A 20,485-nucleotide genomic window follows, 5' to 3' on the forward strand; every position below is an offset into this window, starting at 1 on the left:
TTGGTTTGGTTTGGTTTTTTGTTTAACGCCGCACTCAGCACTATTCCAGCTATATGACGGCAGTCTGTAAATAATCGAGTCTGGACCAGACAATCCGGCGATTGACATCATTAGCATCGTTCCACGCAATTGGGATACGATGACATGCAATAACCAAGACAGCGAGGCTGACCACCCGATCCCGCGTCTTACGACAAGCCTTGTCGCCTTTTACGGCAAGCATGGGTTGCAAATTTTAGCCCGGATCTTTACGGGTCGCTATGTACAGTTGGATAATGTGCAGTAACATTACCTTCACCTAATACTGTTACCTTCCTATGGTGACTGAGTCAACTTAACGTAATTTGACAGTAGACTCATTTTTGAAATAAAATGTAAGTAAAAAGTTATGAAATAAACACACTGGAGTTTCACTATTAATAGTTTGTACATAAAATGTTTATTGTTCATTTTGCCCTTGCCTCATGAAGATGTCTCTTAGTGGAATTCTATCACGTTTTCTGTCTGGAATGTATTGCCACAAACATATAAACATCTTATAACCTACAATTGTAAATACCATTATCATCAGAGGTGGTTACTCTAATTTGAAACCTCTGACTTACACATCAGAATTGACCAAGTCACAATAGAATTATCATGAAATGATTTGTCTGGACAAGGATGATGATTTAAGCCACCTACCTTGCTTGCGTCAACACCTAGTCCAGATAAAGTGCCTGGAAAAACACATATCATTTTGATTATATAAAATAAATAAAATAAATATACATGTACATAATTTTATTTCCAAAATAATATTTGTTAAATCACTTTTTTTATATAGTTGCATTTTCCCGTAAAATGGCCTATTACACCACTGCCCATAGTTATGTTCCTTTTACACGAATGAGCAACGAGTGGCCATGCCATCATACAGATGTATAACGGAAACAATGTGTTACATATCTACCTGATAGAGTGCCGGGCGTAGATGTTGATGAGCCCATTCCAGCCCCAGGTGTCGCTGTTACGCCACGTTCAACGGAGATTTCAAGCGTGATTTATTCATTTATAAATAAATTGCGAGTGATTTCATGGCATTTGATAGGCTAACAATGCAATATTATTTTGTGTTGATTTAAAAAACAACTAAAAACAATGAGGACTCGCTGTCTAACGGTCTACTAGTACTGTCGCCTGGTATTAAGGTGGGCGAGGCTTGGGTTAGTATTATTGTCTATAGTTTTTGTATGTCAATAAACAGTCTGTGAAGTTATTGTTGTTGACTTATTTATTCATAAGAATTGACTTTATGGAGGTTAAACGTAGACGTATATCCGCCATGCAGATGTACACAGTATGTACACTGTTTTTCATGTTTATAAATGTAAATAATATATTTAAATTAAATTAATAATAATATGGGTTTATACCTGAAAGCATTGTTTGTCATGGTAGTTCTATTAACGTAGTACTGATGATATCTTTCACACTGGGCGAGGGGGCACGGTAGGCCCAGTCATCTAAGGCGCCGCGATTCGCTGTGCAGAGTTGCGTCCCCTGGACACGCCAGAAACCTATGATTGTGGGTTCGAATCCCGGTTCACCCCGATTATGTTTCTAGGTTTGTCAGCACCATACCAGTGCTCGTGGGTTTCACCGAAGTGGTAAACGTCTGAGACCTGCATCACTTCGGGCTTTCCTCCCACATTAAGCTGACACGCCGTGATATAACTGGAATACTGTTAAAAGCGGCGTTAAACCCAACTCACTCACTCACTCATCCAGAGACGTATGATCTGTTGTACATGGAGACTGAACTGATTACCTGGACTCTGAACCTTGACTTTGTAGCATCGTTTTGATGACCCGTCTTGGCTGAAAGTAAAACAAGTTTCAATGAATTGATAACGCCCGACATCACTCTATGTTCTGTATCTGTACTCAAATGAAACCTCTCGTAAAAATGTGCATCATCTGTACTTGAACATTATGTGTCCTGTAAAGTAGTTAAATTATCCAACTTTTATAAACTATAAGGGTAAACCTATGACGAAGATGTATAAAATTCTCTCTGTAGGATTATGTCCCTTAGCCGTGCCAGGATTCTGTGGGTTCGTATCCCAGATTTGAACTGTTGATGATTCTTGGTAAACGTTTAAGATCTGTATTACTTTCCTCACACATTAAGTTGGCGCGCTTTGATTTGATGTGATGATGTTAAAAGCGGCGTGAATCCCAACTCACTCACTCACCTATATATTCTAAATAACACATTCATAAACGTGAAATACAACGCTCGGACGCGCATACATGTACTATTTGATATTGTAATCTCAGTAACTTAGGCGGTCACGGTTTGGCCCAGTCGTAAGGCGCCGCAATTCGCTGTGCAGAGTTGCGTCCCTTGGGCATGCCAGAAACCTATGATTCTGGGTTCGAATCCCGGTTCCCCGATTATGTTTCTAGGTTTGTCAGCACCATACCCGTGCTCGTGGGTCTCACTAAAGTGGTAAACGTCTGAGACCTGAATCACTTCAGGCTTTCCAAACACATTAAACTGACCCAACTCACTCACTCACTCACTCAGTAACTTACGTTTCCACACACACGTTGTTATCGCCGATGTTTTTGTCAGTTGGTGATATTTTAATTTTTGTTTCCGTTGCAGGAGTTAAGCCAGGTTCAACGACATAGGGTATGGTGGTTGCAATAGGTGTTTTCAGGCTTGAACAGAAATAAAGATACATACATTGCAAAACATTGTGGCATATAAATATGTTTGCCACAAACGTAAGACATAAATATGAAAAATAGTTTTGTTAAAATGACTGAACTTTTTCAAATCAGGCGAATGATTATACTAGCTGAACGGTACACATGTATATGTAGTTTTACTTGTATATGTTTCAATGAACATTACTAAGAACGTGGATGCTCATGATGTCAATCAGTGGATTGTCTGGTCGATTATTTACAGACCGCCGTCATATAGCTGGAATATTGCTGAGTGCAGCGATGACAAACAAACAAACTTAGAGAATAACAAACGAGCTACTTGGGATTAGTGATTATCCGTCCAAAGGGAATAAATTCACACCTGATACATTGTCTGATATATATTTTATACATTATCATTTTGATTTAGAAAATTTTGAAAATGGCTGTTTGTCGATAAAGGTAGAGATATAAGCTCAGTCAATCATTTTATCGAAATGATTTTTTTGAAATATATTACTGAAAGCGACAAAATAAGAAATCTCTGCCAAAAGCTGAGTCGATTGCACGATTCCGACTAAATCATGAGCATGTGTCGACGAATCAATGGTGATGATACCAGGTGTTTGGGGAAAAGGTGAGTCTATATGTGAGATATATATATATATATATATTAATGCTCATGATGGTTGTTCTCCGAATGCACGAAAACGTCCCGGAAACAGAAAAAAAAGTTTCTGCTTTCATATAAATTTAAGAACCTAGGTATATTTGATTTCTAAACATTTGTTTGTTATGATTTCATTACAATGCGCTTGAAACAGCAGCATATGCATGTCGTAAGAAGCTCGGTGGCATGTCATCGTATCCTAATTGCGTAGATCGATGCTAATGATGTCAACCACTGGATTGTCTGGTCCAGACTTGATTATTTACAGAGGCTAAGATATAGACGAAATATTGCTGAGTTCGGTATTAAACAACAAACAAATATAAATCATGTATTCTCCCCTCACGAAGAACTACACGTAAAAACATTGTTCCTTGACACTTCGCAAACTGGTTGTGCATCACCTCGAATAATGCTTAAGCTACTCGATGTCACGTCCACTCACTTGTGTCCCGGCCGAGCAGTGACAGGGAGGGTGCAAGTAGTTCCTACAGTGCACGGGATCACTGAACCATCTGGTATTGTAGGGCTGGAGAAACCATCCTGAAAACGTGGAAACTAGATATTATACCAAATAACACTTTCAACCCTTAAATACAAATACGTGGGTGAACATAGTGAAATACTATTATAACGTCGATTAATTGGGTTTTTAAATATAAATAAATCATCAAGCAGATTTCTAAAACGTCAGATTTGTCTGTTTTTGGATCAATTGATGTACACTAAGGAATTAAACTTTCATACGATTTATTCTACTTAGTTCAACTCACTGTTGTGGAACTTGAAGCTGGAAGAAACAATTGGTGAATTGGTGAAACAATTGTCTGGAATCTAAAATAAATATTTGCGCAATTCAACACATACACCTATAATGTGTCACTGGAAACATCGCATTACATAGAAGAGATTGGTTCTGTAACTAAGTTTTTCCTAAAACTTGTAATCAGATATCAAGTTGTAATCGAAATTTCATATAACATGCTTGAATGAAACAGTTGTAAATTTTGAATCGCAAGAAACAATAAGTTGAACGTAACTAGAGGGCCAGTATTTTCAATCGGATGCGGAAGACAAAGGGCATTTTAATTTGGTAGCCTAAAGGCAACATGGTGGAAACTTGTTACGCGTGTTGTTGTGCATGAAAAGCCATAGCAATAGTCTTGGAGATAGCTCACATCTGTTTCAATAGGAAATGCATGGACCACTCTGGCATATCTTTCGAATTTCCCTATGTTTCACATATATAATTTTCTTCGTTGTCAATCACTTGAATGATTAAACATTCTAAGGCTATTTTACGAGGTCTAAATCAGATTTTCATAATTACATGAACATACTTGATGCTGTGCACTATTCTTGAAGTCCACTTACTGACTCACCCAGAACCTGTGTTCTGATGTAATTATACATGCATTGGAAATTATGAACTTGCTATTCGAATGAAATGCTTTTGGATACGCGTCAGCGTATTTGGTATCTATGTTATATAAGGTATACTTCGATACAAAAAAGTCAAAATATGATGACATACAATAAATGTTACTTACATCCTGGAGGTGTATGTTTTATTACAACACACCACGGTTCGCTCTTTACCCTAGAAACGCAAAATATAGCAAAACAGTGACAGGCGGAATCTCAAAAGTAAGTATTGTTGCATAATTAGGCACTGAGGAGATCATTACTTCATTATTACAAAGTGACATTATTGTTCGGCGTTAAAGAACACACACACACACACACACACACACAGACACACAGACACACACACACACACACACACACACACACACACACACACACACACACACACACACACACACACACACACTCACACACACACACACACACACACACACACACACACTCACACATACACACACATACACACACGCACGAAAGCATTCAAATACAGGCCAAATGGAGACGAAACCCAGCTGAAAGCTTGGACTCACCCTGAGCTGGACTCTAGCTCCACGCAGTGGTGTGTTTCACCTGGTAGTGTTGATGTTGGAAGAGGAATATCTACTTTAAATGCACCCTTTCCGTCTGGAACTGGAATTGTGCCACTACTGAGTCCATCCACGACAGGTGCTTTCAAGGAGCTGTACAAAACCGTTAGAATGATAGTTCAAATGAAAATGGAACTTGCCTCACATGTTAGTTTAACTATGAACAACACTATGCAATAACAGTATGTGCAATCGACCGACAATGTCCTTGCATCTAATGTCAATGATGTTCAATGACAGGCATCTACGTTCAGAGACTCACCTCCCAGTATTCCCAGCGCTGGCAACAACAGGTATTGTGCACGGTTTGCCAATCTCACAATTAATAACAAATCCGTTTGTAACTGTTGGCTCCAGTATATGAGGCTGTGGGATAGAAAACAAAATAGTTTCATACCAATACATCTGTTTTCACAGTTTCACTGCTGAACGATTATTCAATGAGATGGACACAGCTAACTATATCACCTGTTTAGATGTCTACTATATGCAAATGATAGTCAGTAGTGATAGGGCTTATATCAAGGAAATCACGTACTGATCAATTAGAAATGTGGGAAATTTTCAGGTAGATCAAGATTGTTAATGACGAATAATCTCTTTGGCATCCAAATGTCTTTCATTTTAGGACAAATGCGTCAAAGGCACACTATTTTGTTAGACATGTAAGAAATGTCTCACTTCGGAATTTCCTCTAACATGAAGCCGTCCCGTTGTGATACAACTGAAATGACGACCCTCTTTATTTAACTCTACAAAATAATATTTTTCCTAAGCAAATACCTTTTTGTAGTCAATACCAAGCGTTTGGAGAACAGCTGCAAAAGAATTGCGTGCATTAAGAACCAAACCAAAACAGATAAGCAGACAAAGTAAGTGTGAGTAGGTGTAGTCTTTTTTATGTAAATGAAATGAAGGATGGATTAATTTAGATGCAATATTTTATGACAAAATATGTATAGAGTATATTTTTTATTCATGTACACATATGTATTCCATAGAGATTTAACAGATTCTCTGTAAGATCTTGATTGTGATTTTGGACAATAGTATCCAACATGGTATATATGTTTCTAAGGTACCTACATGTTTGACACTTGTCATCTGTATATCCAGTATCACAAACACATTCTGGCACAGTGTTCTGATTCAGACAGGATCCGTGGTTGCTGCACTGTTCAGTCACGCATGGATCTGACAATGAAAGGCACTTCAACTTTCAGAGCAAAATATCAGGAAATGTTGTTGATTATGAAAACAAACACTGACGTTTACTCTGGTAAATACTTGGACCTAATTTTAAAATACAAAGGACAATATGCTTGATAAGGGTGTATGCTAGTATAGTTTGTGTTGACTGTGCAACTGAAACCGTTGATTAAGAAGTAACGAAAGTTAACGACATGTATTAAATTCAATCAATCGCGGATTCTTCCGACAATAATACAATATCCATGTATACTGTATGTCCTTTCGTCAAAGATACAACGTTTTATGCCAAACGACCGGTCGCTTATTACTGCTAAGACAATGTGCGTAAAGCAAAGTTCTTTGACAATGACGTCACTCGATATTACTTCGTTTGTGCATACGTTAATGTCAATAATGTCCAAGTCACTTAAGGGTGAATGACGCTTGATACGTATACATATGAATGATATTTTGTCTCTGTCAAAACTACAATCATTTTATGTGAAATATGTTTGGCGTTTTTGGTGAAAAATATGATTGGATAGAATCCCATAACAATATTTCTCAAGGTTTCTTATGATTACGGAGGGGCGGTCGGGTTGCCTAGTGGTTAAAGCGTTCGCTCGTCACGCCGAAGACCCGGGTTCGATTCCCGACATGGGTATTATGTGTGAAGCCCATTTCTGGTGTCCCCCGCCGTGATATTGCTGGAATATTGCTAAAAGCTGCGAAAAACCAAACTCACTCACTCACTCACTATGATCACGGAAAAGGTTTTGTCGCTAATACTTTATTCACTTTAGTAAAAGGTATGTAAGTTGCACAAATTACACACCATTCGAATCGTATTATAATGTATGTACAAAATAGGTAAAAAATATAAAATAAATCCACAAGACCTGTAGATGGAGAATTCTTCACATCATAGCATCTGTGTTCACCTGAAGGCCTACAAATAGATGGATATTTATTTTGCATGTGGTGTAGTTCAAATGTTAATGGACAGTTGAACAACATTAATATTTAATGGTTAACTCCTTTACTTATAACATTGACTTCAATGGACAAGAATGTGTTTTGAGAAATAAACATTCATAATAATGTGATATGAGCGTTGAAATTGAATTGTGAAATAAGTACTGCAGCTCACCCTGCATCAATGCACAATTTCTTGTTTGTACTATCTGGTTTGCAAAGGACATCGGTGACACAATTGCTACCGTCTTGAGTTGTTTTAAACGCCGTTCCCGTAGTCGATGTAGGTGTGACTTGTTTACTGAAATAATGGAGACACTTTTTTAATTTACGTGGTACTCTTACAATTCTTCTGTATCTGTGTTCAACATCATCCAGGCTACATGGCAATACAAGTCATAGTGTTCGTACCTTTATATTGCATACTATAACGTTCAACTTCCAATTAAATTTATCATGGATACATTCATGCAAGTTAATTACAACTGTTACTTTACTGACACTGGTATATAAAATTCATTAGAAACAAACGAAAAGAAAGGGTTATGTATTACCAGTCACTGGAAGATGGATCCAATGTACTGTGAACCAGGACGTGACATTCACTTTCACATGTTATTGAGCTCCCATCAGGTAGTGTAGGGACAGTGAAAACCGACTGAAACACAATCGTTTAACTTCAGTTATACATTTGTAAATTGCAATGGCAATGTAGCAGCATTACCACACTTTAGAATTGCATTGTAAGATTACATTAAAAGCTCACCTAAAATGCAACGCTTTGAATCAAATAAATTTCGTCAAGAAACCACATCTTCTACAGCTGTTGATAGTTGTTCATATGAGGATAACTAATGAATAAGTTCGAAATATTAAGTTAGATACATGTTAAATCTCGTCTGCGTAACAAGATCAGGATATAGACAGACATTTATGACAGGAGAGTTTTGCGTTTTCAAATAGCACAAGCATATATAACAATCTTCTCATCGTGTCGTGAGCTCTGGTGGATAACAACTTACTCCTGTAGGAATTGGAGCTGTAACTCCACCGTCAGTGACATCTACGTTGTAACACACTGAGTCAGCTCTGTAACAAGTAAAACATGGAAACAGACAAAAAAGGTAACCACTGTGTCAAACAAAGGACATGAATTACAGAATTGTATTATCGTCAATATCGGAATTTCTACTGTTAAATATCTATTAAACCTTCATATACTGAAATGGACGACCCACTCACGTTGCAGATGTTAGCTTAAAGCAAACTCTCTTTGGTCCTTTGTCTGGAGCAGTCAGAGTAACTGGCGTCGAGTACAGACCAGGCACACCTGGTGTAGTTTCCAATTTGGGATTCGGATCCACCGTCACAGCCACATTACCAGAGGTTGGTCCTGCTGTAAGTGTTGGTACCTGAAGACTGTTCAAAACATAAATGTGCACTTATTATCTATATATGTATTTCACATCTTTACTTCTTTTATGCAAAGGCTCACTTTCAATAGACCTGAATACAATTGAAGAAAATTTCATCAATAAATAAATCTTGCTTAATCTTCTATCTATTTTTGTTAATGACCGTCATGTGATAAAGAAAACATATCTTCAAACATATGCCCGGTGATATTTTACATATAGTTCATACATTCTTAAATATGTCAGCTACAAGTCTCTACAGTAAAACATGAATGATATGTCTACGTATATTAACTTTCAAAAGTACCTTCCATCAGGGGCTTGTGTATGCACTGGAAAGACACAAGGTGTGCCCTTCACACACTTTATTGTGCCTCCATTTTCCACATTGTTGCCTGCATATTTTGGCTGTTAAAGAAATCACAATGTAGTTATATGGCCGACAGAGGTATCGAGCATTCGTTAAACAATCCTCAGACAGTGAATGAATGATTATTAAAAATCTATCTTGGTAACTTAGGATTTTCTACGTCCAATGAAAATCATTTCTTAGAAATGTATGTCAAACTTCTGAAGGAAACCTGGTTCACCACTGGGATGCGTTATTTAACATACTGTGGGAAGAAATCACACCATTCAATATAAACTTACAGTGGTTCCCGTGTTATGTGTTGGGCCTGCAAGAGAGTTTATTGACATCAATATTTGTGTATATATGTAATACAGAATAAACAGGATACTGCTTCCTACTATTTACCATGTACAAAAACACCAATGCACAAGACACAAAGTCGATTAAAAATCCTTAGTCTCTTAAAAGCACACGCTAATATCTGTGAAACACATTCTGCTATGCTTTATTCTGTATATGCACGAACTAATATGCGACAGAGCAATCTTTATAAAATGAAAATTATGAGTTGACAAATAATTCTCCAACCTATATCACAGCTTGTGCCAGAGTATCCGAGGGGACAATTGCAGGTGCTTGTTGTTGTTTCAAGTTTCCCTCCATTACTGCAAGGACTAGTCGTTGCTACTGACAACAAAAATAAAAAAATATTCTTCAAAGTTAAGTTCCAGTGCTATGCAGTCATTCATATCCGTCCGTGTTTTATCATTTTAGGTTAAATGAGAATTGTTTAAAACATAATTTATTAATTCATTCAACTTAATGTAATTCATCAGGAACATGTAAGATATTTGCAGGATACATAATTGGTGACGTACGGTTTTGACACTTTGGGCCCGTGAAACCAGTATCACATACGCACTCTGCTGTCGTGGGTTGTTTCAAACATGAGCCATGGTTATTGCAGGTTTCACTCGCACACGGATCTAAAGGGCAAACATATATACTTTATGTAAATAATATCCAAGTCAGTTTAGGGTGCACGTGCACGACGTATAATATATGTGTATAACTTTTGACTCTGACAAAACTACAATCATAATATTTGAAATATGTTTGGCGTTTTAGTGACTGAAGACAAGGACACAGTAGTTCACACAGTTCTACCTGAGTGCGTAGTTTTCATCCCAATGAAACAAACCCACGTGTCGACAAATGTGATTGGATGTTATCATGTAACACTATTTCATTTCCCAGAGGTTTCGTATGACAATGGAAAGAGTTTTGCAGCTTTTATTTGGATTTCTCACTTTGATAAACAATCTAGACGTTGCATTAATACCACACCATTCGTACTGTAGTTTACTATATGAACAAAATGCATAACAATAACAAAATAAATCCACAAGACCTGTAGATGGAGACTTTTTCACATCATAGCATCTGTGTTCACCTGAAGGCCTACAAATAGATGGATGTTTATTTCGCATGTGGTATGTAAGTGTAGTTCAAAGGATCAACGTGTCAGGAAGTGTATTTCCACCTATTTGACATGAATGACTAACATTCACAACTGCATTTGTAATAGGTAGTGTTATCTTCGGTTAAAGGACAGTTGAACGACAATAGATAAATGGTTTACTCCTTTACTTATAACATTGATTTCAATGGACAAGAATGTGTTTTGAGAAATAAACATTCATAATCATGTGATATGAGCGTTGAAACTGAATTGTGAAAAAAGTACTGCAGTTCACCCTGCATCAATGCACAATTTCTTGTTTGTACTATCTGGTTTGTAAAGGACATCGGTGACACAGTCGCTACCGTCTTGAGTTGTTTTAAACGCCGTTCCCGTAGTCGATGTAGGTGTGACTTGTTTACTGAAATAATGGAGACACTTTTTAATTTACGTGGTACTCTTACAATTCTTCTGTATCTGTGTTCAACATCATCCAGGTTACACGGCAATACAAGTCATACTGTTCGAACCTTTACATTGCACAAAAAAAGTTCAACTTCCAATTAAATTTATCATGGATACATTCATGCAAGTTAATTACAACTGTTACTTTACTGACACTGGTATATAAAATTCATTAGAAACAAACGAAAAGAAAGGGTTATGTATTACCAGTCACTGGAAGATGGATCCAATGTAGTGTGAACCAGGACGTGACATTCACTTTCACATGTTATTGAGCTCCCATCAGGTAGTGTAGGGACAGTGAAAACCGACTGAAACACAATCGTTTAACTTTAGTTATACATTTGTAACTTGCAATGGCAATGTAGCAGCATTACCACACTTTAGAATTACATTGTAATATTACATTAAAAGCTCACCTAAAATGCAACGCTTTGAATCAAATAGCTACCGTCAAGTAACCACATCTACTACAGTTGTTGATAGTTGTTCATATGAAGATAACTAATGAATAAGTTCGTAATATTAAGTTAGATACACCTTAATCCTTGTCTGCAAAACAAGATGACAGGAGAGTAATGCGTTTTCAAATAGCACAAGCATATATAACAATCTTCTCATCATGTTGTGAGCGCTGATGGATAACAACTTACTCCTGTATGAGTTGGAGCTGTAACTCCGCCGTCAGTGACATCTACGTTGTAACACACTGAGTCAGCTCTGTAACAAGTAAAACATGGAAACAGACAAAAAGGGAAACCAGTATGTGAAACGAGGGACATGATCATGAATTACAGCATAGTATTGTAGTGAGCATCGGAATTTCTGCTTTTAAATGTCTATTAAACCTTCATATACTGAAATGGACGACCCACTCACGTTGCAGATATTAGCTTAAAGCAAACTCTCTTTGGTCCTTTGTCTGGAGCAGTCAGAGTAACTGGCGTCGAGTACAGACCAGGCACACCTGGTGTAGTTTCCAATTTGGGATTCGGATCCACCGACACAGCCACATTACCAGAGGTTGGTCCTGCTGTAAGTGTTGGTGCCATATGACTGTTCAAAACATAAATGTGCACTTATTATCTATATATGTATTTCAAAGCTTTACTTCTTTTATGCAAAGGCTCACTTTCAATAGACCTGAATACAATTGAAGAAAATTTCATCAATAAATAAATCTTGCTTAATTTTCTATCCATTTTTGTAAATGACCGTCATGTGATATAGAAAACATATCTTCAAACATATCCCCAGTGATATTTTACATATAGTTCATACATTCTTAAATATGTCAGCTACAGGTCTCTACAGTAAAACATGAATGATATGTCTACGTATATTAACTTTTAAAAGTACCTTCCATCAGGGGCTTGTGTATGCACTGGAAAGACACAAGGTGTGCCCTTCACACACTTTATTGTGCCTCCATTTTCCACATTGTTGCCTGCATATTTTGGCTGTTAAAGAAATCACAATGTGGTTATATGGCCGAAAGAGGTGTCGAGCATTCGTTAAACAATCCTCAGACAGTGAATGAATGATTATTAGAAATCTATCTTGGTAACTTAGGATTTTCTACGTCCAATGAAAATCATTTCTTAGAAATGTATGTCAAACTTCTGAAAGAAACCTGGTTCACCACTGGGATGCGTTATTTAACATACTGTGGGAAGAAATCACACCATTCAAAATAAACTTACAGTGATTCCCGTGTTATGTGTTGGGCCTGCAAGAGAGTTTATTGACATCAATATTTGTGTATATATGTAATACAGAATAAACAGGATACTGCTTCCTACTATTTACCATGTACAAAAACACCAATGCACAAGACACAAAGTCGATAAAAAATCCTTAGTCTTTCAAACGCACACACTAATATCTGTGAAACACATTCTGCTATGCTTTATTCTGTATATGCACGAACCAATATGCGACACAGCAATCTTTATAAAATGAAAATTATGAGTTGACAAATAATTCTCCAACCTATATCACAGCTTGTGCCAGAGTATCCGAGGGGACAATTGCAGGTGCTTGTTGTTGTTTCAAGTTTCCCTCCATTACTGCAAGGACTAGTCGTTGCTATTGACAACAAAAATAAAAAGCATTCTTCAAAGTTAAATTCCAGTGCTATGCAGTCATTCATATCCGTGTTTTATCATTTTAGGTTAAATGAGAAATGTTTAAAACATAATTTATCAATTCATTCAACTTAACGCAATTCATCAAGAACATGTAAGATATTTGCAGGATACATAATTGGTGACGTACGGTTTTGACACTTTGGGCCCGTGAAACCAGTCTCACATACGCACTCTGCTGTCGTGGGTTGTTTCAAACATGAGCCATGGTTATTGCAGGTTTCACTCGCACACAGATCTGAAGGTCAAACATATTTACGTTATGTAAATAACATCCAAGTCAGTTTAGGGTGCACGTGTACGACGTATAATATATGTGTATAAACTTTTGACTTTGACAAACCTACAGTCATGATATTTGAAATATGTTTGGCGTTTTAGTGACTGAAGACAAGGACACAGTAGTTCACACAGTTCTACCTGAGTGCGTATTTTTCATCCCAATGAAACAAACCCACGTGTCGACAATTGTGATTGGATGTTATCATGTAACAATATTTCATTTCCCAGAGGTTTCGTATGACAATGGAAAGAGTTTTGCAGCTTTTATTTGGATTTCTCACTTTGATAAACAATCTAGACGTTGCATAAATACCACACCATTCGTACTGTAGTTTACTATATGAACAAAATGCATAACAATAACAAAATAAATCCACAAGACCTGTAGATGGAGACTTTTTCACATCATAGCATCTGTGTTCACCTGAAGGCCTACAAATAGATGGATGTTTATTTCACATGTGGTATGTCAGTGTAGTTAAAAGGATCAACGTGTCAGGAAGTGTATTTCCACCTATTTGACATGAATGACTAACATTCACAACTGCATTTGTGATAGGTAGTGTTATCTTCGGTTAAAGGACAGTTGAACGACAATAGATAAATGGTTAACTCCTTTACTTATAACATTGATTTCAGTGGACACGAATGTGTTTTGAGAAATAAACATTCATAATCAGGTGATATGAGCGTTGAAATTGTATTGTGAAATAAGTACTGCAGCTCACCCTGCATCAATGCACAATTTCTTGTTTGTACTATCTGGTTTGTAAAGGACATCGGTGACACAGTCGCTACCGTCTCGAGTTGTTTTAAACGCCGTTCCCGTAGTCGATGTAGGTGTGACTTGTTTACTGAAATAATGGAGACACTTTTTTAATTTACGTGGTACTCTTACAATTCTTCTGTATCTGTGTTCAACATCATCCAGGTTACACGGCAATACAAGTCATACTGTTCGAACCTTTACATTGCATCATAAAACGTTCAACTTCAAATTATCTTTATAATGGATACATTCATGCAAGTTAATTACAACTGTTACTTTACTGACACTGGTATATAAAATTCATTAGAAACAAACGAAAATTAAAGGGATATGTATTACCAGTCACTGGAAGATGGATCCAATGTACTGTGAACCAGGACGTGACATTCACTTTCACATGTTATTGAGCTCCCATCAGGTAGTGTAGGGACAGTGAAAACCGACTGAAACACAATCGTTTAACTTTAGTTATACATTTGTAACTTGCAATGGCAATGTAGCAGCATTACCACACTTTAGAATTACATTGTAATATTACATTAAAAGCTCACCTAAAATGCAATGCTTTGAATCAAATAACTTTCGTCAAGAAACCACATCTACTACAGCTGTTGATAGTTGTTCATATGAGGATAACTAACGAATAAGTTCGAAATATTAAGTTAGATACACCTTAATCCTTGTCTGCAAAACAAGATGACAGGAGAGTAATGCGTTTTCAAATAGCACAAGCATATATAACAATCTTCTCATCATGTTGTGAGCTCTGATGGATAACAACTTACTCCTGTATGAGTTGGAGCTGTAACTCCGACGTCAGTGACATCTACGTTGTAACACACTGAGTCAGCTCTGTAACAAGTAAAACATGGAAACAGACAAAAAGGGAAACCAGTATGTGAAACGAGGGACATGAATTACAGCATAGTATTGTCGTGAGCATCGGAATTTCTGTTGTTAAATGTCTATTAAACCTTCATATACTGAAATGGACGACCCACTCACGTTGCAGATGTTAGCTTAAAGCAAACTCTCTTTGGTCCTTTGTCTGGAGCAGTCAGAGTAACTGGCGTCGAGTACAGACCAGGCACACCTGGTGTAGTTTCCAATTTGGGATTCCGATCCACTGTCACAGCCACATTACCAGAGGTTGGTCCTGCTGTAAGTGTTGGTGCCACATGACTGCTCAAAACATAAATGTGCACTTATTATCTATATATGTATTTCAAAGCTTTACTTCTTTTATGCAAAGGCTCACTTTCAATAGACCTGAATACAATTGAAGAAAATTTCATCAATAAATAAATCTTGCTTAATTTTCTATCCATTTTTGTTAATGACCGTCATGTGATAAAGAAAACATATCTTCAAACATATGCCCGGTGATATTTTACATATAGTTCATACATTCTTAAATATGTCAGCTACAAGTCTTTACAGTAAAACATGAATGATATGTCTACGTATATTAACTTTTAAAAGTACCTTCCATCAGGGGCTTGTGTATGCACTGGAAAAACACAAGGTGTGCCCTTCACACACTTTATTGTGCCTCCATTTTCCACATTGTTGCCTGCATATTTTGGCTGTTAAAGAAATCACAATGTAGTTATATGGCCGACAGAGGTGTCGAGCATTCGTTAAACAATCCTCAGACAGTGAATGAATGATTATTAGAAATCTATCTTGGTAACTTAGGATTTTCTACGTCCAATGAAAATCATTTCTTAGAAATGTATGTCAAACTTCTGAAGAAAACCTGGTTCACCACTGGGATGCGTTATTTAACATACTGTGGGAAGAAATCACACCATTCAATATAAACTTACTGTGATTCCCGTGTTATGTGTTGGGCCTGCAAGAGAGTTTATTGACATCAATATTTGTGTATATATGTAATACAGAATAAACAGGATACTGCTTCCTACTATTTACCATGTACAAAAACACCAATGCACAAGACACAAAGTCGATTAAAAATCCTTAGTCTCTTAAAAACACACGCTAATATCTGTGAAACACATTCTACTATGCTTTATTCTGTATATGCACGAACGAATATGCGACAGAGCAATCTTTATAAAATGAAAATTATGAGTTGACAAAACATTCTCCAACCATTATCACATGTAGGGCCTGAGTATCCGAGGGGACAATTGCAGGTGCTTGTTGTTGTTTCAAGTTTCCCTCCATTACTGCAAGGACTAGTCGTTGCTACTGACAACAAAAATAAAAAATATTCTTCAAAGTTCAGTTCCAGTGCTATGCAGTCATTCATATCCGTGTTTTATCATTTTAGGTTAAATGAGAAATGTTTAAAACTTAATTCATTAATTCATTCAACTTAATGTAATTCATCAGGAACATGTAAGATATTTGCAGGAAATAGGTTGGTGACGTACGGGTTTGACACTTTGGGCCCGTGAAACCAGTCTCACATACGCACTCTGCTGTCGTGGGTTGTTTCAAACATGAGCCATGGTTATTGCAGGTTTCACTCGCACACGGATCTGAAGGTCAAACATATTTACGTTATGTAAATAACATCCAAGTCAGTTTAGGGTGCACGTGTACGACGTATAATATATGTGAATAAACTTTTGACTCTGCCAAAACTACAGTCATGTTATTGGAAATATGTTTGGCGTTTTAGTGACTGAAGACAAGGACACAGTAGTTCACACAGTTCTACCTGAGTGCGTAGTTTTCATCCCAATGAAACAAACCCAGGTGTCGAAAAATATGATTGGATGTTATCCTGTAACAATATTTCACTTCCCGGAGATTTCTTATGACAATGGAAAGAGTTTTGCAGCTTTTATTTGGATTTCTCACTTTGATAAACAATCTAGACGTTGCATAAATACCACACCTTTCGAACTGTAGTTTACTATATGAACAAAATGCATAATAATAACAAAATAAATCCACAAGACCTGTAGATGGAGACTTTTTCACATCATAGCATCTGTGTTCACCTGAAGGCCTACAAATAGATGGATGTTTATTTCACATGTGGTATGTCAGTGTAGTTAAAAGGATCAACATGTCAGGAAGTGTATTTCCACCTATTTGATATGAATGACTAACATTCACAACTGCATTTGTAATAGGTAGTGTTATCTTCGGTTAAAGAACAGTTGAACGACAATAGATGAATGGTTAACTCCTTTACTTAAAACATTGATTTCAGTGGACACGAATGTGTTTTGAGAAATTAACATTCATAATCATGTGATATGAGCATTGAAATTGTATTGTGAAATAAGTACTGCAGCTCACCCTGCATCAATGCACAATTTCTTGTTTGTACTATCTGGTTTGTAAAGGACATCGGTGACACAGTCGCTACCGTCTTGAGTTGTTTTAAACGCCGTTCCCGTAGTCGATGTAGGTGTGACTTGCTTACTGAAATAATGGAGACACTTTTTTAATTTACGTGGTACTCTTACAATTCTTCTGTATCTGTGTTCAACATCATCCAGGTTACACGGCAATACAAGTCATACTGTTCGAACCTTTACATTGCATCATAAAACGTTCAACTTCAAATTATCTTTATAATGGATACATTCATGCAAGTTAATTACAACTGTTACTTTACTGACACTGGTATATGAAATTCATTAGAAACAAACGAAAATTAAAGGGATATGTATTACCAGTCACTGGAAGATGGATCCAATGTACTGTGAACCAGGACGTGACATTCACTTTCACATGTTATTGAGCTCCCATCAGGTAGTGTAGGGACAGTGAAAACCGACTGAAACACAATCGTTTAACTTTAGTTATACATTTGTAACTTGAAATGGCAATGTAGCAGCATTACCACACTTTAGAATTACATTGTAATATTACATTAAAAGCTCACCTAAAATGCAACGCTTTGAATCAAATAACTTTCGTCAAGAAACCACATCTACTACAGCTGTTGATAGTTGTTCATATCAGGATAACTAATGAATAAGTTCGAAATATTAAGTTAGATACACCTTAATCCTCGTCTGCAAAACAAGATGACAGGAGAGTAATGCGTTTTCAAATAGCACAAGAATATATAACAATCTTCTCATCATGTTGTGAGCTCTGATGGATAACAACTTACTCCTGTATGAGTTGGAGCTGTAACTCCGCCGTCAGTGACGTCTACGTTGTAACACACTGAGTCAGCTCTGTAACAAGTAAAACGTGGAAACAGACAAAAAGGGAAACCAGTGTGTGAAACGAGGGACATGAATTACAGCATAGTATTGTCGTGAGCATCGGGATTTCTGTTGTTAAATGTCTGTTAAACCTTCATATACTGAAATGGACGACCCACTCACGTTGCAGATGTTAGCTTAAAGCAAACTCTCTTTGGTCCTTTGTCTGGAGCAGTCAGAGTAACTGGCGTCGAGTACAGACCAGGCACACCTGGTGTAGTTTCCAATTTGGGATTCGGATCCACCGACACAGCCACATTACCAGAGGTTGGTCCTGCTGTAAGTGTTGGTACCTGAAGACTGTTCAAAACATAAATGTGCACTTATTATCTATATATGTATTTCAAAGCTTTACTTCTTTTATGCAAAGGCTCACTTTCAATAGACCTGAATACAATTGAAGAAAATTTCATCAATAAATAAATCTTGCTTAATTTTCTATCCATTTTTGTAAATGACCGTCATGTGATAAAGAAAACATATCTTCAAACATATCCCCAGTGATATTTTACATATAGTTCATACATTCTTAAATATGTCAGCTACAAGTCTCTACAGTAAAACAGGAATGATATGTCTACGTATATTAACTTTTAAAAGTACCTTCCATCAGGGGCTTGTGTATGCACTGGAAAGACACAAGGTGTGCCCTTCACACACTTTATTGTGCCTCCATTTTCCACATTGTTGCCTGCATATTTTGGCTGTTAAAGAAATCACAATGTGGTTATATGGCCAACAGAGGTGTCGAGCATTCGTTAAACAATCCTCAGACAGTGAATGAATGACTATTAGAAATCTATCTTGGTAACTTAGGATTTCCTACGTCCAAAGAAAATCATTTCTTAGAAATGTATGTCAAACTTCTGAAAGAAACCTGGTTCACCACTGGGATGCGTTATTTAACATACTGTGGGAAGAAATCACACCATTCAAAATAAACTTACAGTGATTCCCGTGTTATGTGTTGGGCCTGCAAGAGAGTTTATTGACATCAATATTTGTGTATATATGTAATACAGAATAAACAGGATACTGCATCCTACTATTTACCATGTACAAAAACACCAATGCACAAGACAGAAAGTCGATAAAAAATCCTTAGTCTTTCAAACGCACACACTAATATCTGTGAAACACATTCTGCTATGCTTTATTCTGTATATGCACGAACCAATAATCGACACAGCAATCTTTATAAAATGAAAATTATGAGTTGACAAATAATTCTCCAACCTATATCACAGATTGTGCCAGAGTATCCGAGGGGACAATTGCAGGTGCTTGTTGTTGTTTCAAGTTTCCCTCCATTACTGCAAGGACTAGTCGTTGCTATTGACAACAAAAATAAAAAGCATTCTTCAAAGTTCAGTTCCAGTGCTATGCAGTCATTCATATCCGTGTTTTATCATTTTAGGTTAAATGAGAAATGTTTAAAACATAATTTATCAATTCATTCAACTTAATGTAATTCATCAAGAACATGTAAGATATTTGCAGGATACATAATTGGTGACGTACGGTTTTGACACTTTGGGCCCGTGAAACCAGTCTCACATACGCACTCTGCTGTCGTGGGTTGTTTCAAACATGAGCCATGGTTATTGCAGGTTTCACTCGCACACAGATCTGAAGGTCAAACATATTTACGTTATGTAAATAACATCCAAGTCAGTTTAGGGTGCACGTGTACGACGTATAATATATGTGTATAAACTTTTGACTTTGACAAACCTACAGTCATGATATTTGAAATATGTTTGGCGTTTTAGTGACTGAAGACAAGGACACAGTAGTTCACACAGTTCTACCTGAGTGCGTATTTTTCATCCCAATG

The 20,485-nt window shown here is 36.9% G+C and overlaps 1 protein-coding gene across 1 annotated transcript in view; it reads right to left on the reverse strand.

Moving 5' to 3' along the window:
- LOC139443745 (mucin-17-like) overlaps nt 1–20,485 on the reverse strand; it is a 93,051-nt gene that overhangs the window by 10,339 nt on the left and 62,227 nt on the right. The window contains exons 53-92 of the mRNA XM_071224669.1: nt 17,726–17,851; nt 17,380–17,429; nt 16,846–16,953; nt 16,562–16,657; nt 16,273–16,298; nt 15,929–16,029; nt 15,449–15,625; nt 15,229–15,295; nt 14,783–14,886; nt 14,403–14,528; nt 14,057–14,106; nt 13,523–13,630; nt 13,238–13,333; nt 12,949–12,974; nt 12,605–12,705; nt 12,125–12,301; nt 11,899–11,965; nt 11,453–11,556; nt 11,076–11,201; nt 10,730–10,779; nt 10,197–10,304; nt 9,907–10,005; nt 9,618–9,643; nt 9,274–9,374; nt 8,794–8,970; nt 8,574–8,640; nt 8,106–8,209; nt 7,727–7,852; nt 7,476–7,525; nt 6,472–6,579; nt 6,169–6,203; nt 5,648–5,751; nt 5,329–5,478; nt 4,921–4,970; nt 4,144–4,160; nt 3,816–3,913; nt 2,581–2,709; nt 1,811–1,860; nt 953–1,018; nt 685–719 (exon numbers count right to left, since the gene is read on the reverse strand). Of these exons, the coding sequence (XP_071080770.1) occupies nt 685–719; nt 953–1,018; nt 1,811–1,860; nt 2,581–2,709; nt 3,816–3,913; nt 4,144–4,160; nt 4,921–4,970; nt 5,329–5,478; nt 5,648–5,751; nt 6,169–6,203; nt 6,472–6,579; nt 7,476–7,525; nt 7,727–7,852; nt 8,106–8,209; nt 8,574–8,640; nt 8,794–8,970; nt 9,274–9,374; nt 9,618–9,643; nt 9,907–10,005; nt 10,197–10,304; nt 10,730–10,779; nt 11,076–11,201; nt 11,453–11,556; nt 11,899–11,965; nt 12,125–12,301; nt 12,605–12,705; nt 12,949–12,974; nt 13,238–13,333; nt 13,523–13,630; nt 14,057–14,106; nt 14,403–14,528; nt 14,783–14,886; nt 15,229–15,295; nt 15,449–15,625; nt 15,929–16,029; nt 16,273–16,298; nt 16,562–16,657; nt 16,846–16,953; nt 17,380–17,429; nt 17,726–17,851 (3,586 nt within the window). The remainder of the gene's footprint in view (nt 1–684; nt 720–952; nt 1,019–1,810; nt 1,861–2,580; nt 2,710–3,815; nt 3,914–4,143; nt 4,161–4,920; nt 4,971–5,328; nt 5,479–5,647; nt 5,752–6,168; nt 6,204–6,471; nt 6,580–7,475; nt 7,526–7,726; nt 7,853–8,105; nt 8,210–8,573; nt 8,641–8,793; nt 8,971–9,273; nt 9,375–9,617; nt 9,644–9,906; nt 10,006–10,196; nt 10,305–10,729; nt 10,780–11,075; nt 11,202–11,452; nt 11,557–11,898; nt 11,966–12,124; nt 12,302–12,604; nt 12,706–12,948; nt 12,975–13,237; nt 13,334–13,522; nt 13,631–14,056; nt 14,107–14,402; nt 14,529–14,782; nt 14,887–15,228; nt 15,296–15,448; nt 15,626–15,928; nt 16,030–16,272; nt 16,299–16,561; nt 16,658–16,845; nt 16,954–17,379; nt 17,430–17,725; nt 17,852–20,485) is intronic.

This window comes from Haliotis cracherodii, unplaced genomic scaffold, assembly GCF_022045235.1.
Source record: "Haliotis cracherodii isolate W230 unplaced genomic scaffold, xgHalCrac1.p SCAF_5, whole genome shotgun sequence".
Classification (NCBI taxonomy): domain Eukaryota; kingdom Metazoa; phylum Mollusca; class Gastropoda; order Lepetellida; family Haliotidae; genus Haliotis; species Haliotis cracherodii.